The sequence below is a fragment of the Staurois parvus genome, unplaced genomic scaffold (assembly GCF_062004578.1).
Source record: "Staurois parvus isolate SC_StPar_1 unplaced genomic scaffold, SC_StPar_1.0 ptg000030l, whole genome shotgun sequence".
NCBI lineage: Eukaryota > Metazoa > Chordata > Amphibia > Anura > Ranidae > Staurois > Staurois parvus.
Genome location: NW_028317826.1, coordinates 2,144,146 through 2,171,304, shown reverse-complemented (window position 1 = coordinate 2,171,304; position 27,159 = coordinate 2,144,146). Strand labels below are relative to the sequence as shown.

At 41.7% G+C, this 27,159-nt stretch overlaps 1 protein-coding gene across 1 annotated transcript in view; it reads left to right on the top strand.

Moving 5' to 3' along the window:
• The window catches only part of EIF3H (eukaryotic translation initiation factor 3 subunit H), a 230,832-nt gene that overhangs the window by 178,914 nt on the left and 24,759 nt on the right, over nucleotides 1–27,159 (top strand). The window contains exons 4-5 of the mRNA XM_089659037.1: nucleotides 11,996–12,095; nucleotides 15,810–15,959. Of these exons, the coding sequence (XP_089515163.1) occupies nucleotides 11,996–12,095; nucleotides 15,810–15,959 (250 nt within the window). The remainder of the gene's footprint in view (nucleotides 1–11,995; nucleotides 12,096–15,809; nucleotides 15,960–27,159) is intronic.

Here is a 27,159-nt window from a genome sequence, read left to right as displayed (position 1 = left end):
GAGACATGAGACCGAATAATGCAGAAGAGCTGAAGGCTGCTATTGAAGCATCCTGGTCTTCCATAACACCTCAGCAGTGCCACAGGATAGCTTCCATGCCACGCCGCATTGAGGCAGTAATTGCTGCAAAAGGGGCCCAAACCAAGTACTGAGTACATATGCATGCTTCTACTTTTCAGAGGTCCAATATTGTTCTATGTACAATCCTTGTTTTATTGATTGCATGTAATATTCTAATTTTTTGAGATTGTGGATTTGGGGTTTTAATGAGCTGTAAGCCATAATCATCACAATTATGACAAATCACAGCTTGAACTATCTTGCTTTGCATGTAATGAGTCTATCTCATACATTAGTTTCACCTTTTAAGTTACATTACTGAAATAAATGAACTTTTGCATGATATTCTAATTTGTCGAGTTTCATAACATCAGCATTGGAATTACAATACATCGTTTAATTGACAATCTAATATGTTTGCCTGAAAAATCCTGAGTTTTGTTTGTCTGCTGGCCATCTATTTTCACAACTAGCCCCTCTCTTGACAATTTCTGCACTGGCTTCCTCTACCCCATTGTATAAAATTCTAATCACAACATATATGGCCATCCACAACATTGCCCCCAGCTTCATCACCAACCTCATCTGCAGATATTGCCCAAATCATCCTTTCTGTTCCTCCCAAGACCTCCTGCCCTCTAGCTCCCTTGTTACCTCCTCCCACACTCGCCTCTAGGACTTCTCCAGAGCCTCTCCCATCCTCTGGAACTCCCTGCTCCAGTATGTACGGTCATTTCCTACCCTGTCCACCTTCAACGATCTTTGAAAACTCAGTTTTTCAGATAAGCCTGCCCCACCTTCACCTAAGAACTGTACTTGAGTCACCTCCAACAGATGATCCCCCTTTATATTGTAAAGCGCTACGTAAACTGTTGCCACTATATAAATCCTGTATAATAACTTCCTGGATTACATACACACAATGACTTATTTCAAATATTTTTATTGATTACTTCTTCATTTTGCTTGTACTCTATTTGTGCAAACATTACTCTTTTTAAAAATTATATGTCTGTAGGTTTTAGGTAAGGTTTTGTAGTAAACAATGCAGATTTTTAACATGTATGGGAAAAATTTTAAAATTGGCTTGTAGGCAAGCAGTTTAAGTCACCCTGTCTTGAGAGTCAAGTACAGGGACTGTCTCATCAATACTGCAAGTCAAACTCTGAACACGTATGCTGTAAATGAGTGTCCATGTTAGAATTTCAGGTCCGTGATTTGGAAAACACCGCAGCCAATGCATCAATATGACAGGCAGGCAGCTAGCTATATAAAAGGATCGGTCACTTATGGCAGTCTTCACGATTGACTGTTTGTCTTTAACCGGGCAGCTCAGTGTTTTTAAGTGGTTAACACTTCTGCCTAGCTGCATGAGGGTCCCATCCATGGCACTATCTGCACAAAGTTTGCATGTTCTCTCTGTGCCCGCGTGGGTTTTTCGACCGGTACTCTGGTTTCCACCCACACTCTAAAGATGTGTGGTTAGGTTAATTGGCTTGTGTTTTAAATTGGCCCTAGTATACCCACTGGGTCCATTATATCATGGGCATGGAGGAGCTTGTAGCACAAGAAAGTGGCACATGGGATACAGTTGGAAATCTGGTCAATGTTTGAGCATTATTCCACCTTTTGAAAGCCCTAGTGTCCTCAGATACTGTCTGACTCAATCCCTAACCTCTTAACTATCTGTACCCCTACCCCCTGCAGTTGAGTGGGTTTTGGTTTCCTTCCTTAGTAGGCTCCGTCTCCGAATTTGTGTTACCGAGAGCTTTCACACACATAAACCCGACCCCCCCCCCCCCCCTTTTTTTTTTTTTCTCCACTTTCCTTCCTATTCCTTTTTGTTTCTCCTCCCTCTTTATATAATATGCCCATCCAAAATTGGTCTATGTTATTTTGCTATTCATTGCAAGGCTTTATAGAAAATGTCCGCAAAATCTTTTTTGATCTTTTTACATAACTGTTTATAATGTTACATTTTCAATTACTGCCATTGTCTTGATGTGATATGTTTAATTTGTGAAATAAAAATATACTCAACCTAAATTGGCCCTAGTATGTGTATATGTGAATGTGAGTTAGGAACCTTATATTGTAAGCTCTTTGGGGGCAGGACTGATGTGAATGTCCAATATATATTTTTAAAGCTCTTGATAAATTGACCGTGCTAAACAACTACCTGTAATAAATAAATAAATCTAGGAAAAAAATGAAAACTGAAGGACAGAAAAGGTCCCACCCCAGTAGGTGTGTTAGGCAGCCTAGTCACCCTGGTCGCCAGTCAGTATGGGAGAAGAGGATCTTCTAATGGGAGAAGTGGACCCTCTGCATTGGATGGCTCTGAAGTCTAGGTGACGATTGAGAAAGCTGCTTCTCCATCCCACCCAAGTCCCCACAAAAAGAAAGTTCTGTTTCAGCAGTAACTGCTTTCCACCTTTCCCTCCTCCCTGGCAGTTGGCCATGTCAGATTGTATGTGATGTGCCAGAGGAGAGGCAACTGACTGAACACAAACCTCTCCCAGCGTTGACCTGGTTGCTTCAGCTGGAGGGAGCTGATTACTGAGATTTTGTCAGCAGTTTAGATTAGAGCACTCCTGGAGTGCAAGAGTCTAAAATAGGTGAGCTTTATGGAAGACTTTAGGTCCGCTTTAAGGCATTTATGTTGGCGTTCTGTTTGAGTCATGTTTCTATATCAAAGGGCATGAACCAACCATCCTCTGCTGTGCCCGCGGTTTCCCTCATATTTATGTACTTTTAGGATTGTCGCAGTGAAGACTGCTTCATCTACATTCAAGCAATCTGTAGCTGTTGGGAAGGTTTTTGATCTTCCCAATCACAATTTTCCACCTGAGATCTTTAGGCGGTGATGCCTGCTGCTGTTCATAGATGTGAAACTGTTGCCCAATCACAACAGGCAAAAATCATTTTGCGTCTGTAATGAACCTAAGATAAGCCTTTCATGGGAGAAATATAGGAGCTACCCCTACTGATGCCCTACTTAAAAGTGCTAGCTGCTACAGTTATACGGATCAGAAGTTCTGATCTCATTTGCATTTTGGGTCTTTGTCTCAGAATATATTAATGCTAGACATAACCTGGAGATCAGCAGTCACAGGCTGCACTTCTTTCCCATGACAGGTGTCCTCTACAACCATCTTAAAGCCACTTTACAAAAGCTTGTGTAGCTGATAGTTGGTGATGAACACTACTTATCGCTGCCACATGTGGATAAATTATCAAATTCAGAAGCCAGTTGGGTGCTCGCAAATCCTTTTTATAGAAACAATGGGACTTTTCCCATTCACTTCCTGTCCTTTAGACACAACAGGAAGTGGGAAGAAATCTCTCCAAAGTGAGGGAAATCCCATCTTATGTGTTCCCCGTTGAAAGATTTCTACTCTGTTCCTTTTTTGGTGACAACTCATTTTTTTATTTTTCTAAACATTCTGTCCCAGTGACCGTAATCACCAGGACAAATAGTGCAAATCTTTGTGTCACTGACAGAGATCAGGAAAAACCCACCCTCTGTCACTATCCAAAACTAAAAAAAAAGAAATCATTTTTGGGCCTTAGATTTATCGTAATATCTAAACAGTCATTGTAAATCTTTGCTTTTCTGATTATAAGGACAGGAAGCGATGGGTTCTCTCCCCAATGTTGACACACAGAGTTTCTACCCTTTCCTCTATTTACAAATGTGTGTGTGTGTGTGTGTGTATACATACATACGAACTTTTAATGGCGTCAGTCCGTAGGTTTCAATATTGAGTTGGCTCACCTTTTGCAGCTATAACAACTTCAACCCTTCTGGGAAGGCTGTCCATGAAGTTTAGGAGTGTGTCTATGGGAATGTTTGACCATTCTTCCAGAAGTGCATTTGTGAGGTCAGGCACTGATATGTCAGACGAGAAGGCCTGGCTCGCAGTCTCTGCTCTAATGCATCCCAAAGGTGTTCTATCAGGTTGAGGTCAGGACTGTGCAGGCCAGTCAAGTTCCTCCACCCCAAACTCGCTTATCCATGTCTTTATGGATCTTTGTGCACTGGTGCGCAGTTATGTTGGAACAGGAAGGGGGCCATCCCCAAACTGTTCCCACAAAGTTGGGAGCATGAAATTGTCCAAAATGTCTTCGTATACTGACGCCTTAAGAGTTCCCTTCACTGGAACTAAGGGGCCAAGCCCAACCCCTGAAAAACAACCCCACACCATAATCCCTCCTCCACCAAACTTTACACTTGGTGCAATGCAGTCAGGCAAGTACCGTTCTCCTGGCAACCGCAAAACCCAGACATATGCATCGGATTGCCAGACAGAGAAATGTGATTCGTCACTCCAGAGAACACGTCTCCACAGACCTAGAGTCCAGCGGCGGCATGCTTTACACCAATGAATCTGCCGCTTTGCATTGCATTCGGTGATAAAAGGCTTGGAGGCAGCTGCTCGGCCATGGAAACCCATTCCATGAAGCTCTTTACGCACTGTTGTGCTAATCTGAAGGTCTTTGGCTATTGACTCTGCAGACAGTTGGTGACTTCTGCGCACTGTGCGCTTCAGCATGCACTGACTCCGCTCTGCCATTTTTCGTGGCTGTTGTTCCCAGTTGCTTCCACTTTGTTCTAATCCCACTAACAGTTGACCGTGGAATATTTAGTAGCAAGGAAATGTCACGAATGTACTTATTGCGCAGATGGCAACCTATCACGGTACCACGCTTGAATTCACTGAGCTCCTGAGAGCGACCCATTCTTTCACCAATGTTTGTAGAAGCAGTCTGCATGCCTAGGTGCTTGGTTTTATACACCTGTGGCCATGGAGGTGGTTGGAACACCTGAATCCAGTGATTTGGAGGGGTGTCCCAATACTTTTGGCAATAAGGTGTATGTGTGTACACTCACTAAAATCTATGCATACGTATACACTAGCCTACGCTGAGCCTGTCCTTTGGCCTTAGTAGCAGTTAATACCTTTTTGGATGTTTTTTTTTTTTTTTTTTCCTGTAAGCACAGGACTCATCACTGATTGAAATGGGTGAGAGGATTTCCTTGTGCTCTTGTGGTGAGATCTAATGAACCCAGATAATATAAAGCCTAGATAATATAAAGATTCTGGTTGCTAATGGTAATAGTTTGTTTTTTTTTTTTGTCTCGTCTGTTTCATGAACCTCTAGTCACATTAATAGACCATGCAACCAGAATACCTAATAATATAGTTCATTGTTGCATGCAGGTGCTGGCTTCACATGAAATACATTTTATTTATTCCTACTTATGCAGGGTCATCACCCCTAAACGATCGGGCTGTTTCACAAAGCACTGCGCACCGTAAATATCCAGACGCAAAGCAAGAGTGCAGCTTGTAAAAAGCAAACTGGCCGGTACATATAAATGCAGCGCCTGTCTGCTCCCTCACCCCTGACCAGCTATCTGTGCCTGTGGACATGAGACACACGTTGTTTGTACGGAGGGATCTGTATCTGTGTGAACTAGAAAGACAGCTCAGTGGCCATTGTATTGCTGATTTGAGATGCACCGGAGGCACGCTGTGTGCTGGAGAACTTTGTAGTCTGCATGCTAATAAGCCAAGCATTGAAATTGTACTCATTTTTCAGCACGCCCTCTCTCCCTCTACTCATCGGCAGTGGAAACTGCAGACACTAGAAAATAGATTAACTAATTGCTTTTTCTTTTTTTCTTTTTTTTTATACTCTGTTTTATATTATTATTGCACAGATACAGTTTTATGCACCTGTGATTAATGTTTGAGATGTAGTACATCAAAGGGATGTTATTAGATGTGTGGCTTATGGTTAAGTAGGAAATCCTTCCTGATGTTGCAGTAGTATTAAAGTGGCTTTTACCCTAATGTATTCTCTGCATTAAAGTTAAAACCTTCCTCTACTTGACCCCGCCCCACAAAACTCGAAACACCAGCCTTCTCTCTTGATCCAGCGTGGTCTCAAATACAGCTCCACTTTCTCCTCTTCCTGGTGCAACAGGCAGTATCAGGAGACTTCTGCTGCAGTTATCAAACTCCAATGAGGAGTGAAAGAGGGCTGGGCTTACCAGCGCTGTTTGTCTATGGACACACACAGTCCTATGCAGGAGCACGCTTGCATAAGTGCCCACCCCTTAGCACCATGCTTGCTGACAAGTCACCTGGAGGAGAGGCCAATGCCATCTGGGCACCGCCAAAGAGGTGCTAAGAGACTGCTCTATGTAATATCATTGCACAGAGCAGATAAGTATACCTTTTTTTTTTTTGTTTTTTTGTTTTTTTGTTTTTTTGTTTTCTTGTTTTTTAGGCCCAACAAAAAAATAGCTTTGAATATCACTTTAGTCCTCATGCACAGCGGCTGTTTTTGGCTTTTGACGTTTTTTCTACAGGCAGCAAACTCCCCAGCATATTATCCTATGTGTCCATGCAAACATAGACTGTAATCAGCGTTTTTTGGCTGGAAAAACCCCCAGAATTGGTGGGCTTCTAGAGGCGTCTTTTAGCTGTAAAAACACTAGAAAGCTGAAAAAATGCAGTAAATCACGGCAAGCAAACCAGCGGTTTTGCCCCCCCCCTTTTGGGTTTAAAAAAAAATAAAATATTTTTTTCTTTTTTGTTAATAGAAAAACAGCTAGAAAACTCACGTTTTTAACATGATTTTACATAGCTAACATTACCAGCATTATTAACACCCAGTGTGCATGGAGCCTTAAGCTGCTCCTTTTTCAGAATGGTTTGACACATGGGTGGTTCCGCATCCAATTACAACTTATTGCATGTTTTAGAACAAATCAGATTTTAATGACGGCTTCCAGCTTTACCATGCTGTTTTCAAGCAAAATACCCCACTCCCCAATGGGTAACTCCCATAACAATAAAACAATACATGTACTTTCCGTGGGTTCCACCACCACTAGTAACATAAATCAAAGTCCAAATGCAAAAGAAAAATAAACTTGTAAATTCAGGAGAGTTCTAACACCACTCCACAACTGTGAACTGTGTTTCTTCCACATGTGATAAGTAGGAATAGCTTCAGTGAGCTTTACCATCACCACAACCATATGCATCCTCTTACCAATTAAGTAGATCCAGATTATAAGTGGTTTAAAACAGTCTTTTTTTTTTTTTTTTTTTTTATTTGGGATCATCCATTTAGGGCTCAGAGACCATCAGTGAGGATCACAACAGGATTTTCCACAGGCACTTGGGAACCACAGTACACATTAGCAGGGATTCAGCACCAGCACTTCACCTCCGCCATGCATGTTATTCCGACAAAAGAAATACAGTGAAGGAAATAAGTATTTGATCCCCTGCTGATTTTGAATGTTTGCCCACTCACAAAGAAATGATCAGTCTAAAAATCGAATGGTAGGTGTATTGTAACACTGAGAGACAGAATAGCAACAAAAAATTCAAAAGAAATGCATGTCTAACAAATTCTGCACTGATTTGCATGTTCATGAGGGACAAGTATTTGATCCCCTTCGCAAAACATGACTTAGTGCTTGGTGGCAAATCCCTTGTTGGCATTCACAGAGGTCAGGCATTTCCTGTAGTTGGCCACCAGATTTGCACACATCTCAGGAGGGATTTTGGCCCACTCTTCTTGGCAGATCCTCTCCAAGTGCTTAAGGTTTGGTGGCTGACGTTTGGTAACTCAAACTTTCAGCTCCCTCCACAGATTTTCAATCAGATTAAGGACTGGAGACTGGCTAGGCCACTCCAGGACCCTAATGTGCTTCTTCTTGAGCCACTCCTTTGTTGCCTTGGCCATGTTTTTTGGGTCATTGTCATGCTGGAACACCCATCCATGGTCTATTTTCAATGCCCTGACTTAGGGAAGAAGGTACTCTCCAAGATTTGATGGTACATTGCCCCGTCCATCGTCCCTTTGATGCGGTGCAGTTGTCCTGTCCCCTTAGCAGAAAAACACCCCCAAAGCAGAATGTTTCCACCACCATGTTTGACAGTTGGGATGGTGTTCTTGGGGTCATAGGCAGCATTCCTCCTCCTCCAAACACGACGAGTTGAGTTGATGTCTAAGAGCTTGATTTTGGTCTCATCTGACCACCACACTTTCAACCAGTCCATGATTCAGATGTTCAGTGGCAAACTTCAGATGGGCCTGGACATGTGCTTTCTTGAGCAGAGGGACCTTGCTGGCACTGCAGGATTTAAATCCTTGTCGGTGTAGTGTGTTACCAATTGTTTTCTTGGTGACTGTGGTCCCAGCTGCCTGGAGATCATTGACCAGATCCTCACGTGTACTTCTGGGATGATTCCTCACTGTTCTCATGATCGACACTCCACGAGGTGAGATCTTGCATGGTGCACCAGACCTAGGGAGACTGACAGTTGTTTTGTGTTTCTTCCATTTGCAAATGATTGCACCAACTGTTGTCACCTTCTCACCAAGCTGCTTGGCGATAGTTTGGTAGCCCAGTCCAGCCTTGTGTAGGTCTACAATCTTGTCCCTGACATCCTTGGACAGCTCTTTGGTCTTTGCTACGGTGGAGAGTTTGAAATCTGAGTGTTTGATTGCTCCTGTGGACAGGTGTCTTTTATACAGGTAACAAAATGAGATTAGCAGCACTCCCTTTAAGAGACTGCTTCTAATCTCAGCTTGTAACCTGTATGAAAGACACCTGGTAGCCAGAAATCCTGCTGAATGATAGGGGATCAAATACTTATTTCCCTCATGAACATGCAAATCAGTGCATAATTTGTTAGACATGCATTTCTTTTGAATTTTGTGTTGCTATTCTGTCTCAGTGTTACAATACACCTACCATTCACTTTTTAGACTGATCATTTCTTTGTGAGTGGGCAAACATTCAAAATCAGCAGGGGATCAAATACTTATTTCCTTCACTGTAGGCATTCCATAATGCAACCTGTTGCTTATTATGTCAATATACTGTTTATCTACTCACATTAAACAGGCAATCACACATTAATCCAGAACTGCCGTCACCTCTGGTAGGCATGATGACGTCGGCACAGGCTCTGCCTCCATCACGTTTCATCCAATGGGGTGTTTTCAAGGGTTGATGACACTGCCTGGGATCTCAGTGCACCAGAGCCACTATAGTGTTGGCTGAAATTGCAAATTAGGAATTCGCTGTCAGATTAACATATATGTATTTGCAGCATTTATAAATTTAAAAACCCCCAAATGTTTATGTATTTTCATACTCTTGAACTAAATTGGGCTTATGCACAAATTTTAGGGTTTTCTTGATGTACTGCGATCTACCTATAGATTTGCAGTAATTGATGTTAATCCAATTTAGTAAGTAAAGAATAGCTGCATTACGATGTTGCAGAAATAGGTCAGATTTAAATGTATTCCCTGTGCAGTCATTGTGAAAATTTTACAATAAAAAAAAAAAAAATTTTTCAGTAAAACATGACTTTTTCCATGGGTGGCCGGACTTTTTGCAAACAACTATATAAGTGTACTTTTTAATAATTCCATGTTACGGGAATTGGGGAAATAGATGTGGGCCCCTTTAAGGGCAGTAGCTGGCTGCTCTTGTCTTTGGGAGCTTGTTGTAAGTTTATTGTATTAGTTGTCAGCCCCAGGACGTTTACAGCTGTGTATACTCTACGGAGTACACGTCTGGTACAGAGTTTTTTAACCTGGCGTCAGTTTGAACATGCATCGGCTCCCCGAGCCTTCTGGGTTTTGCACAGTTTGACCTTGTTCAGATTTCCTTGGCGAGAGGTTGAACAGGGATAATCATTGTAATTTACATTAACTTATTATTATGAGAGCCCTTCTCCATTCAGTCACCATGTAGACTTAACTGGCCACTGCTGCTGGAACGGCATACTTTTTGAAAATATTTTTCCATTTAGTCCCATTTATTGAGTTTGGGTAATGCGCAGCACTTAGTTCTGTGCATAGCGATGCCATTCATTTAGGATGGCACCCTACAGTACAGTGGGTGCCATTTGAACTGTGCTGCAGAGCACCCCAACGTACATACTGCACTAAAAAAAAAAAAAAGAAACGGGTCCAGTTTTATCTGATGCTATGCATTGAAATGAATGAGTTGCTTTAACACAATGCAAAAAAATATACTCGTTAACCTGCCTATGGCATAGCACCACAGTGGAATGCGCAGGTGGGAAAGGGCCCTTCATTTTTTAATTTTTTAATTTTATTTTATCAAGAAACTAAGCAACCCTCCACCTACAGATTTGATTGTCTGCATCCATTCGATCGTGAACAGTAAGACACGGTTCACACTGCGACTTGCTTGCAACTTTTGTGATGTAACATTGCAATCTGTGGCACTTAAGTTGCACCATAGTCAAAGAAAAGTAGTCAGGGAACCTGGAACTTTTTTTTTTTTTTTTTGCTGCTGCGACTTGAATCGCATAATGACGGCACCCATTGAAATGAATATGTTTTGACAGGCCGCAGCAGTGTGAACCAGGGCTAAAGTGACAGTTTTTGTGCGGTTTATTAGAAGATTGAATCGACATGGGGGAACATCTACAGCAATTTTGTCACTGGAAACCACTACCGTATATACTCGAGTATAAGCCGACCCGAATATAAGCCGAGGTACCTAATTTTACCACAAAAAGCTGGGAAAAACTATTGACTCGAGTATAAGCCCCATCATTGGTGTCAGTGGGAGGAATAGTGCCCCATCATTGGTATCAGTGGGAGGAATAGTGCCCCATCATTGGTATCAGTGGGAGGAATAGTGCCCCATCGTTGGTGTCAGTGGGAGGAATAGTGCCCCATCATTAGTATCAGTGGGAGGAATAGTGCCCCATCATTGGTGTCAGTGGGAGGAATAGTGCCCCATCGTTGGTGTCAGTGGGAGGAATAATGCCCCTTCATTAGTATCAGTGACACCAATGATGCGGCACTATTCCTCCCACTGACACCAATGACACTTGCTGACCCCTGTTGCAGTATGGTGCTGCTGCAGCCAGCATATGTGGTTGCAGCAGCACCTCTGCACTGCACACTTACCGGCTTTTCCCTCACTCGATTTTCGTGGGTCCGCTCGGCTCCGCCTCCTCGCCCGTGATTGGCCGCCTGTGTACCTTTCCTGAGCTACAGTTCTGGCGGCCAATCACCAGTGAGGAGGCGGAGCCGAGCGGCAGGAGTGAGGGAGTAGCCGGAGTGACGGAAGGAGCAGCGCTTCCTGGATGGATCATCGTGGAAGCCAGGTAAGAGACAGCAGCCCTCTGCCCACCCCTGTACGCGCCCCCCTTGACGTTGACTCGAGTATAAGCCAAGGGGGCTGTTTTTCAGCACAAAAAATGTGCTGAAAAACTCGGCTTATACTCGAGTATATACGGTATTTTATATTTCCTAATGCTTTGTGATTTCAGTAAAAATGGAGTTCTTTATAGCCACCTTAAAGGATCATTTTCATCAAAAAGTTTATCTCCAGTAAGAGTTTCAGTGCAATTGTATAGCGCAACGTTAAATGTGGTTTGCATATTCTATGGGACCAAAATAGCGCTTGAATCGCACCAAAGTAATACAGGAGCTTTTTCCAAAATCACACAGTGCTGAGTTGCATTGATCTGAACGGGCACCATTAAAAACCATGTGGTTTCCATTGTCATGTAGCCTTTGGATTCACTCCCACCTGGAAGACCTGCCCAAAGCCCTGCTCTGTCTGAAGGTAAGGAGGGCCATGACTTTACATTAACCAGAAATACATTTTCCCATGATCCCTTGCATCCACACTGTTGCTGTTTGCCGAGTAGCATTAACCAATTGCATAAAGATTTTACCTGTTGCCTCAATTTTTCTCTGAAGCAATGTTTTGTTTTGGATAATGCATATTTATGACTTTTTAAATAACAGCAGATTTTAAATTCTGTTTATTGAAGGAGTTTTTGGACATAGACTTGTATCTTGTGCCCATAAATAACGTTCTCTTTTCCTGCTTGTTTAGATCCCATTAAGACCGGTCAAGGTTCACTCTCACTTAAGGCTTATCGTCTGACTCCAAAACTGATGGAAGTTTGCAAGGAGAAAGATTTCAGTGTGGAAGGGTACGTGTTCCCAGTGTCTGTGTTGCTTGTTTCTCACATTGGGGAGGTGCGAGGTAAGCTGTAGAAAACACCTTCATCAGCCGTAGGAGGAAACCTGATCACGTGTGCTTCAAGAATCATACCTCCTGAGAATTCTCTTCACTCTGTCCCTATATTTTATTTTAGTCCTTATCCCTTTAGATTAGTGATACTTCAACATTTTAATGCAGAGCCACTCCTATTGAAAGCAATGTGCTGCACCACTTCTAAGTACATATGCTTTTAGTTTCACTGCCCAAAAAGTCCCACAAACACCTGCTACGCCTGCTGTCCATGCGGTCTGTCTTGTGCATCTCATGTGATGATATGGCAACAGTGCTACTGTACATTGCTTCTAAATTCCGAGCACCCTTGCACTTTGCATTGAGTTGAGTATGTTGCCAGCAGTATGCGTATTAGCGCCATAACTGTAGCTGCAGTGTTTTGGGAGGGGGGCGCAAAATAAGTAATTGATATATATATCAATTATATATATATCAATCTCTCTAAAATATGGACAATCAATAGATGACTACGTGCAGGCAGCTAAATTTTTATTTGCAGAAGAGTGCTGGGGTTTAGCTTTGACTCTTATTGGCTGTAGCTTAGTCAGGAGAAAACGGCAATCATGAACAATCTGCATGTCAGTTCTGCTGCCGGCCTTTGGCTGCACAGCTGGGTACTTGAGGAGATCTTGCCATATACATTTATCAGCAAATTTTATCAATATCTATCTTCCTGTTCTCCTGTCACTAGTGGCCCTTCTCTTATTGAGACTTTACACCTGCAGTGTGCTCTCCTTCTCCCAGTAAATACATGATTTCTCAATGAAATGTTTCCCACACTGAACCGAAATGAGTTAGATATTGAACAGACTGGGACGTAGGTGAGTGGCAGGGATTGGTGTTGTATACAATTCCTAAGGCAGGGGAGCTCAACCTGTGGCCCTCGACCTCAAACCAGCGAAGCACATGCCCGGGGCTGGCAACTCGTTGATTGTGATTTGGGCTTGCTAACCTGCCATCTTAGAGTATCAGAGTGCATCGAACCGGTGCCCACAGTGGAGGAAGCAGGCAGGCATGGAGGGAGCTGAGCTACATAAGCCAATGCTTCCTCTGTAGTGCGAGCTCCTGTCCCAGAGGGAAAAAAAAGTCAGGGTTTTTAACCACCTGCCTACCGAGCACTTTTACCCCCTTCCTGGCCAGGTTAATTTTGAGCTTTCAGTGCTGTCACACTTTGACAATTGTGTGGTCATGCAACACTGCACCCAAACAAAATTTTTATCTTTTTTGAGACATATAGTGCTTTCGTTTGGTGGTATTTAATCACCACTGGGTTTTTTATGTTTTGCTAAACAAACGTTTGAGGCTAATGAGGCTGCAGTGATGAGCACTGATGAGGAGGCACTGATGGGCATTGACAGGCAGCACTGACGGGCACTGAAAGGCAGCACTCATATATGGCACTGATAACCGGCACTGATATGTGGCATTGATGGGCACTGGTAACTGGCGTTGATGGGCACTGACAGGTGGCATTAATGGAGTGGCACTGATCATCAGGGCACTGATCAGTGTAGATGTCCCCTCAGCGTGAGGAAAGGACTGCCGATAACCTGCATTTCCTGTTTACATGTGATCAGCTGTGATTGAACACAGCTGATCTCATGACAGAACCAACGTCATCAGGTCTTTACTGTGATTGGTAACCGCCAATCACCGCACGCACCCAGGGGCACTCATGCACAGTTAGAGTGGGATGACGTCCTCCCAGAGCGAGAGTGCTGCTTCCCTCCCATCATTTCCTTATATGACGGGTGGGAGGTGGCTAAACACGTACACTGCGCTTTTGCAATGGGCATATTGGCTCCAATAGAAGGGTTAACAACCATTAGGCTGCTTTTTCACCTGTCCCTGTCATATTCTGTTGTACGCTTTGACAGGAAAGGCGGTGGGGGCGGCATATACAGGAACCAATCCTCTCCATTATCCTCCTGCAACCACCAAATACCGGCTTTTCCTCCTCTCCCTGCGGCTGCAGGAGGAATATATTCATTATGCTATTCAAAATCCTGAACCGCTTAATTTCACTGTGGTCCACGACCCGTTAACAAATGCCTTAAGTGGTCCTTGCTCTTCAAAATTTTGATCACCCCTGGCCTAATGGATGCTTCGATCGTGTTTGCTCAGCTTTTGGATGTGCTTAGGTGGGTTGGATTACTGGCAGTCTAATATCTTTTGGGGCTGCAGTAATGAGACTTCCATACAGTAATTTAATTTTTCCACCTGTCACAAGACAATATCAAAGATGATATTCCTTGGCATTATCCAAATATTTGTTGTTCTAAATTAAAGACTTCACTGGGGGCATCTTCAAACCATTTTGGCTAATGACCATAACTGTGTGTGGTAGCTGGGGTGTCTGGTGGGTACATTTTACTACTGCATTCTTAAATATAAACACTCACCTGTGATTCGGGCCTGCCAGCAACCATGCAGGACTGAATGATCTATTTTTGGTTCTTGTGTCCTTTAGTACTAAATTTTCCATTCTTTGAAATGAAGGTCCCTTGCACCAAAAAATATATTTTAGTGAAGGGGAATGAAACCTTTGATATATTGTAACTGCTAGTATAGGAAGTCAGAGGAGATTTCCCAGATGGGGTAGACTACAATGTAAACTTGACAGAGGTTCTAACCCTTCATTAATGTTTATAGAAAACAAATTGTAACAATCTTTAAAGTGGTTGTAAAGCCTGAACATTTTGCTTTATGAATTATCTGCCCTTACTCAAGATGGCCACGGCCTGAAATGCTGGGGGGTTCTAAGTGATTTCTCAGCCAAACAAATCACGGAGACATGGATCGATGGCTGGGTTTACGTTGACTATTAAAAATTAATTAAATAGTGCTTTGGGTTTGTGATGCTTAGATACAGTGTAGTTCCATTTTAATGTATTATAATTTTATTATAATTTTAATGTATGAAAAATGTTTAGGTTAAATTATCACCCCCTCACTCCTCGTTATACTTGCACAATTCCTCACTCGATCCAGCGCTGTGCTTGTCTGTAGCTGCTCTTTCCTCTTCCCCCCTGCTGAGAGTAGCAGGAGCCATTGGTACTGCTGCTGTCGGTCAAATCCTGTGGCTGTGGGATATGGACAGCAAAACCGACCCTCGCATGTGTGCCATCATAGGAGGCAGCTTCCTATGGTAGCACTTCAAGAAGAAGAGCCAAGTGCGCCTGCAGGGTGCTTGAAAAGAGGAGGTTCGGGGCTGCTCTGTGTAATTCCATTGCACAGAGCATGCAAGTATAAACCTGTTATTTAAAAAAAAAAAAAAAAAAACTCCTCAATTGGACATGTCTCTTACGTCTCCAAGGTTTCCAGCACTGCATCCTCCATTAGATATTATTGGAAGTATGGAACATTGAAGAGTCTGATGGAGACTGTAGAGCTGGAAAGGTAAGCGACATGGCCGCTGGAGTAGGTAAGTCTAATAGCTCTTTGGAAGAGGGCATGCATTAGTATCTATTTTATTTTTTTTATGTCCCTCATTCATCAGATGATGATTCTGTTCCATAGAGCTTACAGGAAGTCCAATATATACAGCTGAATATTACCAGTTGCTTCTCAGTCTTTAAATCAATTTGATTGCTGTGTTTCTGATCAATTGTGCCCTGTCTCTTGTCTGCAGATTGAAAAAGGCAAGCATTGCCTTCGAAAGCATGTTTGAAGAGGTTCCTATTGTCATTAAGAATTCTCATCTCATCAACGTGCTGATCTGGGAGCTAGATAAAAAGGCACCTGTGACCGAAAAACACGAGCTTCTTAGTCTGTCCAGCAGGTGAGAATGAGATTGTCTAAACCTTAATGCTTCCTTGTACATTTTCCTAAATGGTAGCATTGGCTTAAAGCAACTTTGTTAGTGTTTAAAAAAACTGGTGCCTCAATTTTAAAGAATGTGCCTTTCCTGTGTGCGACAACTGAAATAATTGCTCTCTTGCACAGGATTTGGCCTTCACTCATATCTGATACTTTCAAGTGTGTCAGATAGCATGTCCACTACTGGGCCCTAAGTGTTCATTTGCTTGTTCCTACATGACTACAAAAGAGTCAAGAAGGCAGTCAAAGTAGTTGAGTGCCAACAATATTTTAAAGGTCCACTTGACTCTGTGTTGGACTCTCTCATCGTTGTCCTGAATAAGCCCTCCTACACAATAGGTTTGTCTTAACAAATTCATCTAGGTCAATTGGTCCTTATCTCTTCTGCCACAAGCCTAACGAAAAGGGGAACAGCCCCCAGAATGCCATGGCTACTTGTGTGACTTACTTTGGTAAGTCAACTGGATGTATTTAAGCGATACTAAATTCACAATGGAGAAAGAAAAAAAAAATTCTAGTCTGTATTTTGCATCATAAAAAAACCTACCTTGTATTAGTCACAGCAATCTGCACCTATGAAAATCATTTTACTTTGCTCCCATTCTCTTCATGGTATAGAATGGCTACTTTCGTCCTCTATAGTGCCCAGTAGCCTCCTCTAATGCTCATTCCCAAAATAGACCTCATATATACTTGTGGACGCACACAGTACCAACAAGTATCTTTTCTTCAATCAATCCTTCCCTCAGCCTAATACCACCCACTAAATTCCAACCTCTAGTCTTTTGATAGACGAATGGATCCAGCATAGCAGAACACACAAGTCTCATTGCAATGAATCCTCAGTAAAGGTGCAAGCTGACCTCAGTGCACTGTTTAGATTAGAGGAACTGACTGTATTCTCTCTTGGGAAGAGGAGGTTAAAGGGGGATATAATCAACATGTATCAATACATCAGTGGTTCATATAGTGGACTCGGTGTAGAGTTATTCACCTTGAGGTAATCACAGAGGACAAGGGGGCACTCTTTACGGAGGAAAAGAAATGTAATCTCCAAACACTGAAAGGTTTCTTCACAGTAAGAGCTCTGAAAATGTGGAATAGACTCCCTCAAGAGTTGATTCTTGCCAGCTCAGTGGATTGCTTTAAAAAAAGGCCTGGATTGTTTCTTAGATACACAGAATATAACTGAATACTAACATTTATAGGTAACGTTGATCCAGGGAATATCCGATTGACTCTCGGGGAATCAGGAAGGAATTTTTTCCCCTGCAGGAGCAAATTGGATCATGCTTTGCTGCTTTCTTTTTGCTTTCCGCTGGATCAACTGTGGGTATAGGATTATAACTTTTTTTAAATGGTTGAACTGGATGGACTTTTGTCTTTTTTTAGGGTCTCTAGGAGGACCCTAGAAATTATGGTAACGGTCAATACAGCTGTGCACATGACTGTGAAGTACATGCACTGCTCCTTCAAAAAAGAAAAAAAAAATGGTAGTGAAGGGGAAGAGGACACTCTTGGGAGTATGCAGAAGACCTCAAAAGGAGAATTATAAGCACAGTAAGAAGCAATTTTTTGAGCAAAATAATTGTTGATTATGGTTTTGTGTTGCTTTAAACATTGATGGCGCTCTTACTACAGTGCCCTTTGCAGGGCTCACCATTTTAAAAGATAATTTGCAGGCTGGCAGCAAGGGCAGCTCTCTATAAACTAGTTCCCAGCACTCCATTACAACTTCATTGTAGAGCATAGTAGTGACGTATGGGTTGGTGGGACCACAGCATAGAGCGAGGGACCAGGTAATATAACACTTCAAGCACTACAGGGTTGTTTCCACTAAAAAAAATCTTACTGTAAACTTAAGTTTTTTTTTTTTTTTTCTTCTGCCTATGCAGCTCCAAAGGCATAACTTAAAAAATGCGTTCACCTTTTGGGAACATGTTTGTTTCCCAATGCTGCAGCCACTGCCTGATTCCCCCTTCCAGCCACCCCACGTGACTGCAGTATGGGGAGAGGTTCCCTGTACTAGCTGTCACTTTTTAAAAGTGTGGCATGGCTGCATCAGTGTTCTGTGAATGAATGAACTACAAGTCCAGACTACCATGACACTGTGACAGGTCTGCAGGAGACCTGCATGGCACCAGCTATCTGCTGATCGCTGGTGCAAGTTTTACAGGCTGCTGCAACCAAAAATAATGCACATTTTTTTTTACCTGCAAAAAAATGTGTATTTATTATTTTTGGTCAAAAGGTGATCCTTTAAGCCAGCCATGGATGGATCGAATCTCGCCAGTTCAGCAGGGACCAGTACAGATTTGATCCATCTATGGGCAGGCTGATTGTACCCAAGTTGATCCATCGATCGACTTGGGTACTACCAGCATGTTTGATTTTTAGCATGCGATTATTGCCAGCACCTACAACCACTAGCAGTAATTGTCATCTCCTGGATGGGAGAACACAATAGCTCCATGGGAGGGTTTCCCTCATCAATACTGCTTGTTTTGATGGAGGAATCTATTTTCTTTCCTGCAACTCATGGCCTGCCTTCTAGTAAAGTTTGTCCCATGTCCTCCTGGCAGGATGAATGACAGAACCCACCTCCTCCAATCGGAGAGCTCTTCGTCTTGGGAAAAAATAGTGAGAGTTTTGTTAATAGGTGAGAGTGTTCAAAGTGGCGAGAATCGCCAATGCTTTGTACTTGCAGCTGATCTTATCAACCACAGTGCTGGAAAGCTCACTGCTCTGTGGGGGGTATCCAGAGTCACTGCACAGAAGATTTGTACACAAAATGGCAGCTGACAGAACATGGGTAACACGTCATTAGAAGTAGGTTATATCCTTTGGGCTGCCAAAATAAAATTGAACTAAGCTTTAAAGTTGAACAAAACTTATTAGAATGTCTCAAAATGGCATCTGTGCTGCCATTTAGGAGATTATCACATCCAAATCTATCTTGTCAATATTAGAGTGATGCTGATTGGCTGTCATAGGCATTATACTAGACTTTTTTCAGACACAGTAATAAACAATTTTAATTAGTTATATGTTTAGGGTTTTATGTTTACTTATTCCCTTTAGGTTTTAAGCAGCTGGATTATATTCCTCTGTATAGCACACAGTATGTTTTACTTGGTGCTCCGCACATATAATACTTCTGACCTGCACATTAGATCTCCTATATTTTCAGAAGTCACAGGCTGTTTTAGTGCCTCCATCCCCTTCTGGCCGTGTTCCCACCTTATCGTGCAGACTTGTAGACATCACCTTATTATAATTTTTCTGCCGCTCCTTGGCTGGAAGACGTACAAGCTACCTCAGAACTATAGCCAACGGTGCCTGACAGGCACAGATGTGTTCCCTGATTCATGAAGCTTTTATATACTAACTCAACAAGGGTAGAAAGTGATGGCCACGGTTCAGCTTAGGGCAGCGGGCTACCATTTATTGCTCTGTGGCGGTAGGGAATAATATCGGCCGCTGCCAAAGACATTTACCATTTCACATCTCCGAAATCAAATTCCGCACAATGTATATATTGAATGAAATACTTGTTATCCGGCGGCCAGTAAGACACACTATAGATCATCTTATTGGCTTTGAAAAATGTCAGTTTGTTACAGTTTTCCCCGGGATGAAAATGGGCTGTGAATGTAAACCTATAGCAGCGAGGCGGAGGGGCGTTATGGCTGGGCCTAACACTTGTGAGCTGATCCAGCGGTATTATAGGACTAAGCTAATATAATGTCATTCTACACACTATAAAGCCATCCCGTCTGGATCTGTGTTTTCCTTTAACAAAAAACGTATGGCTTTTTTCTCTGCTCACTTAAGTAGATTACAACATAAAAGTCGATTGTAAATTTTTTGTTTTGGTTGTGCTACTTGGCCGTGACATTAATTGCAGGCTTCCCAGCAGCTGTAGGGTTAAGCTAAAGACATAAATTCTTGATAAAGCACCTCTTCATATGTTCCTCTTAGCAGGCTGCCCTCCTCCTTCTCCTGCACAGTGTCCGCTTGATCCAGCGACTTTTATAGACCGTGTTCACACGTTCGCTGTCTGTAACCAAGTTTCTTGGCCTGCAACTGTTTTATGGAAGTGGGGTGTGGCACATTAAGGTAACAGTGCATTCTGACATTGGAGATGGATACATATATATTTTTCTGTGTATTTGTAGATATAGATGTAGATAGAGATATATATATATATATATATATATATATATATATATATATATATATATATATATATATATATATATATAGATAGTTTTTAATGAACCATACTCTTCCTATCGTGTGTGTCAGATAAGTGCTCAGTGCGGGACACAATATGCAGAAGTGGAGTCCCTTAAACCATTTCAATACCGGGCAATTTTACACCTTCCTGCCCAGGCCAGTTTTCACGTTTCAGCGCTCTCACACTTTGAATGACAATTGCACGGTCATACAGCATTGTACCCAAACTAAAATTTTATTATTTTCTTCACACAACTAGAGCTTTCTTTTGGTGGTATTTAATCACCGCTGGGGTTTTTATTTTTTGCTAAATTAACAAAAAAGACCAAAAATTTAGGCCAAGATGTATTCTGCTACATGTCTTTGGTGAAAATAACCAAAATTAGGATGTATAATTTAGTTTGTAGGAAAGTTATAGAGCTCACAAACTATGGTAGAGATCTGAAAATTGGTCAATCCTAAAGTACTGACAGCCAATCTAATTTCTTGAGGTCCAAGAAAGTCAGAATAGTACAGATACCCCCAAATGACCCCTTATTGCAGAGTAGACAGTCCGACATACTTCATAAGAGGAATGGCGAGTTTTTTGAAGTATTTTTTTTGTCATAATTTTTCGGAAAATTAAAAAATTAAAAAAATTATTTTCACTTTTTTTTTTTACATACTGTCACCAGTGCAGTACAGTGTCCTCATATAACTGACAGCGGTGAACAGCGACACTGACTGGTGACAGTATGAAAAAAAAATATATATATATATATATATATATATATATATATATATTTTTTTTATTAATTTTTTTTTTTTTTTTTAATTTTTTTCATATTTTACTATGACCAAAGTAGTACAATGTTACCATAGTAACATTGTACTGCTTTGGGGAAGTAATCAGTATTTTTTTTTTTTTTTTTTTTTTACACATTTTGCTTATAGCAAAGAATTACTTTGCTATAAGCAAGCATTTACCTGAATGATAGCGATTCATTCAGGTTTTGGTTTTTTTTTTTTTTTTTTTTTTTTTGTGCTTAGCTGTGATTTGGCCACAGCTAATCACATGACATGTGCATGTGACCTGCTGTGACCATTCACAGCTAGGCACTAGTATACAATGGATGGCATGAATGAAGCCATTCATTGTATACAACTGTCATGTGACCTTCTGTGATTGGTCACAGCAGTTCACATGGTACTGGCAACGGGGGCCGGTACTCAGATCTGTCATCGGCCGTGTCCGAGGTACACGGCCGGTGACGTATCGCGCCGCTGCGCGGCTCTGCAACCGTGCGAACTGCGCATGTGTGGGAGGACATATACCCCGTATACCCCGGAAATCTGCAGCATTTTTGCGGCCTCCAAACGGGTATTGGCCGGGCGGCTAATGGTTAAAGGAAAGTTTCAGGCCCCCACAGAACAAATATTGGATCATTACAGGCAAATTCACACCTGCACCAGTACAACGTGACTTGAGGCTTACGTTTCAGTGGAAAAAACTTTTGTTTTCATTACTGTGAGGATGTCGGAAAAAGAGCCCAATGACACCAGCCTATTTGAATATGTATATAGGAATGTCTTCATACATATATTTGTGAAGAAAAGATTTTGTCCTTTTCCCATGTACATTAATATGATTAAAACCAATAGCAGAACTTTCTAGGAGAGACCATGAATGAAAGAGCTTACAAAATTAAGTATTGATCATTCAGTTTTGAGTCTCCTATAGCATGTGTTTTGTATCCATCTAACCCACCTTGTTCTACCAAAATATCACTTTTGGGGTGTATTGACCCTTTGACCACTTGCCGTCTGCCCTATAGCAGATTTACTGCTACAGGGCAGACGTTCTGTGCAAAATCACGTATATAAATGTGATTTTGCACTTCTGCCATGGTGGGGCATGTGGTTGGACACAGCAGAAGCCGTTCAGCAGGTGCCATCCAATGGATGAGCGCCTGCACCTGTTGATCTCTGAGGAGACTGACAGAACACAGCTCTGCCTATGTAAACAAGGCGCTGCGTTCAACTATTGAAATGTCGCAAAGTGGCATATGGCGATGGAAAGATATTTGGGTGAGCGATATATATTGATAGTCTACAACTAAGTTTTTGCGATAACAGTCACTTTAATGCTGCACGATTATTGCAGGCAGAACACATCTCTCTCCATTTTCCTTCCGTGCGCTCTAGAATTGAACACACCGTTTAAATCAAGTGGAAAGGATGTGAAATAAAAGACGATTATGTTGGCATCGAAAGTAACAAAAAAGCAGAAACCTTTATTGTGCCTGATTTTCAATATGTTACGTCCATCTTAAGGACCATTTTTCTTCTTTTATGGCCTTAATTTGCTTTTAAGTAACTGCTATATTGCCTTGGAAATCAGTCCATTCTGTAATTGTCATTTAATAAGCAATAATAATTTTTTTTATATATGCGGCAATTACAGCTATCACCGAAAACCTTGTGTCGTGTGGAAAAGTGTTGTCCCTTTTATAGGAGCAGTGGGGGCGTATCGCACAGCGCAGATCTTTGGAAAAAGGGCCCCGTGCTCTTGGATCATACTTATCAGTTACTTCATGTCTCGCAGCACATCTGTTTTAGCTATCTGTTTCCAGGCCTCCGTTTCCCTGGCGACGGAAGCAAACACTGCATTACCGCAAGTTCTAACAATAACTGCCTGTTCCACGGCCCAAGTCCCAGAGATTCATATAAAATCCGCTCATGCAGCTCGCCTTCTTTCAGAGTGTTAGTGTCGTAAAAAAAAAAAAGTGATCTATAGCTGTGGTACACAGGGGGAATTTTTGAGTCCTAAGCACAGGGCTTGCTCCTTGTCACTTATTTCTTTCCCTGACAGACATTGCTCTGAAGTAGATGTTCATATTTGTGCTCCCGAGGATTGAAAAGGCAGCTAAATTCAGGTGGCACAGAGAGAGCAGACACTGATGCTCGGTGCTGTAAACAGCAAGCTGGCAGCGCCAAGCAGAAAAGCTGATCTCCTAAGACATACGCACAAGCTTGTCAGCCGGCCCTCTGTGTCTACGCTGAGGTCTGAAGCAGGGCAGTAGTTAGGATTGCTGTAGGCTCCTTCATCGGGAGACTCTCTATTTTAAGCTCTGTTAAGTACTGTTTTTGTCTAGAAGAGCCAAATTAAATAACTCCATTAAAATGTTAGAAATACTTTAAAGTTCTGTTTCACACAAGTTTTCCAACAAAAATTTAAAAAATAAAAAAAGACAAACTGTGCAGATCTGACAAAAGTTGGATAATGCCCTTGCTGTAGTTGTTTATTATTTTTATTATACAGGATTTTTTGTAGCGCCAACAGTTTGCACAGTTATTTGCATACCTCATGAAGCCTGACCTGAAAACTCCCAGGACATTTGTTAAGGGAGTTCACCTTCACAGGAGTGAGTTCTCAAACACTGAGCGTAAACGTAAAGAGCTCTCTCCTGTGTTAGCAAAGGTGAACAGTAATAGCTAGGCCTCACTTAGCAGCATCCTAGCAACGCCATGGGAGTTTCCAGGTCAGGCTCTGATGCAGTACCTCTGAGCTCCGTTTTTGAGAGCTCACTCCTGTGATGGTGAGCAGTAATGACTAGGCCTTGCTTGGCAACATCTTGGGAGTTTTCAGGTCAGGCTTTGTGAGGTTCATAAATGGCCTACACCTATAGCATGGGAATTATTCAACTTTTGTCAGAGCTCCACAGTTTGTTTTTAACTACAGTGGCCCCTTATGTGCATAGAAATTTTTTTGGTAATTTTAAAGCCAAAAAAAAATTTAATCTTCCTAAATTCCAGCCTAGACCGTAATGCTGACATGTCCCCCCAGCAAATATCTTGCCAACCCCACTCAGGAAGCACTGAAAATTTTAACGATCCCTTCCATTTACATTTGACGTCAGTGTAGTGACCTCTTAGTGGTCGGTGGGAGAAGGGACTACCTTACATTGTTAATCAGTGGGATGACTGCCCTGCTTATGGACATTTTAAAGGTTATTGATGTCAGTGGTTATTGAAAGACAGAAATTATTCATTGCATAAGGAACCCCTAGCAACCTCTAGTGAAGCTAAAAATTATAAAATTAAACTCATCATTTTCTGTTAAAAGATAAGTTAAGACTGATGCAAGCTGTTGGGAGGAGGTAATTTATACTTTGGAAACGCAATTAACAAAATATTACATTTTTTTTGGAAGGATTTGATACTGTTCTTTTAATAGTTTGCAACAGAAACTGAGGGAGATACAAGTACTTGAATGAGTAGAATGTAGGAAAGTCACCAGTGCAGGCTAAAGCCTCTTCCACTTGGGGCGTGGTCGTTGGAGTCCACTTGCTTTGCGGGGGATCTGTCCGCTGATCCCTGTTGAGCCAGTCGATGGCTGTTCATGTCCACTCCACTTATGCAGAACAAACACTGCCCATTCTCCTCAATTGGTGAACTGCCTCTCCATTTATATCCGACTACCATCTGATCTGCTAGATTGATGCGGAACAGGTCTACATCCGTCTGTTCTTAGCAGATTGGATGTAGGAGTGTGTAAACGAACACTTGTCTGTTTACATCCTCCACTCTATATAGGATACTGGAAGGTCCAACTGGGTCTGCCTGAAAAAGACAGGTGGACCTGATCGCTCTTCTAGTGTGAAAGGGGCCTAACAGAATGTATTTGAAATAAGCTTCAGATGTGCCTAAGGATAGTTAATGGGCCCAGCTGACTTTAACATTTGTAATGAAACATTTAATAATGGATATATTGGGAAAATAGTGTGTAACCTCTACAGCCCAACGGTGGAGTGTAATTAGCACAATGTCAAATACTATCCTTCAAAAATTCCTAAACCCTTCATAAAATAAGGATCTGACAAGCTATCTCTGATCTTGCCCTTTATAAAGATCACATGGCATAATGCTTAGCAATATACTGTATGGTCATTTGACCAGTACTGGAAAGAACCTGGAGTATCATATTTTCAAGGAAAGTATATTAACACTTCTATTTATCCCAAACTGTTAACCTACCTTTAAATTTCCATTTGTATACAGGCCTTCTTTAAAGGCAAATATACGTGTATGTATTATTTTTGCAAAGGAGCCTGCAAAGCATTGCAAATACGATCAGTAGATTATGGGTGCAATACCAGGCTGCTGCACACTTGTCTAGCTCAATACAATCACAGACTTTGTTAGAGAGCTGAGGCAGTGTGTTCCAATTGAAATTACAACTCTGCCATGGTGGCTGACAGGACTTGTAATTCATCCACAGATCTGTAAATGAATGACATGGTGTGGCTATGAAAATCAGACTTGCCTTTAAAGGCTAGCACCACCAAGACCAAGTTACACCCATATATGCAGGAGCCTGACATTGCACCTGCATTCCACTGATCACGGTTACTGTGATTTTGAGGCTCATTTGCAAACAAACAAGAAATGCATATTTTTTTTTCTCTAAATGTGGGTGAATTTTTTTTTTTTTTTTTTTGCAAATGGTGGACTTAGCCTTTCAAGCTTTGTTGTGTAAAATAGTTCTCTGAAGATCAGTTTTGCTTGCCAAACCCTGAACGGAAACTAATGAAAACCCCTGTTAGAACGGCAATATATTTTTATTCAAAGAATATTATTGACCATATATATCTTGCTTTAGCCTCTTTTGGACACAAATCCCCTTCTTTCATTTTGTTGGATATAATGAATAGACTTCTGTGGATAAACTGTTTAGTTGGCTCCCAAAAGCATCTGTTTGGCTCACATATTTATAATATCCACCCATTATATTATGACATATTTCGATACTCTGTGGCTATTGCAGCTGTGTATAAGAAACATGTTTCATTTAGTAGCTAGCTGGTGTCCTCTGAGGTACATATGTCTAACATGTGAATGTACATTGTTCTGTGGTATGCTTGCTGTCCCAGTCTGCTCATTTGAATATTTGGCAATTTTGACTTATTTCCTCCTTAGTATATTTAAAACAGTCCGTGGCTATGGATTACAGATGTAAAGGTTTCAATTTAAAAGAAAAACTCTACTTTTGTTAAATTATACTTATATAACATATAATTGTTGCACAAGCAATTTTTACATTTATTTTTTTAAAAATACCTTTCCATTTTAATGTTTAGCTGCTGTGATTTTCCAAAACTGGCAAAAAAATTTAATGTTGCAGCCATGGCCGTACAGGCAGTCCCCGGGTTACAAGCAAGAGAAGTTGTGTAGGTTTGTTCTTTAGTCGAATTTGTATGTAAGTTGGAACAGGTACATTTCTTTTAAGTGTAACTCCAGCCAAAGGATTTTTAAGTTTGATAGCTGGTCATGCAGTAATGTGGGATTGCTGACAGGTCCCCACGACAGTACGTGAGCAGCAAGATGGCTGTCCAACGGTTTCTGGGACCAGCATGACGTTATGCTTCCTCCGTTCTTAAGTACGAGTCGTATGTGAGTTGGTGTTTGTGAGTCGGGAATGCCTTTAGGAGTTTCTGTACAGGTCTTCCCCAGAATTCATGTTTCTGTGCACTTATGATTAATAAACTTTATTTTGTATAGCACATTTAAAGGTAGCTTGTCAAAGTGTTTTACAAGGAAAATAGACACAAGAAATACACAGGATAAAACAAAGGAAAAAAAGGGTCAATTGCTTGAAAGCTTGTCTAAAGAAAAAAGTTTTTATTTGGTTTGGATGAGTTTAGAGGAGAAGACACTCTTATGTTCTTTGGAAGTGATTACCAGAGTTTTAGGGCATAGGAAGAGAAGGCCTTGTCTACCATGTGTAGGTGAGTAGGGGACACACACACAAGACCAGAATTTGAGGAGCGGAGGTTAAAAGGGGGGGGGTAGGTTTTAGTATATGTCCTGTCCAAGCGAGGACGAGGGGGGGAGTAGGTTGATAAACGTTCAGACAGATAATAGGGTGCCAAGCCATGAAGAGC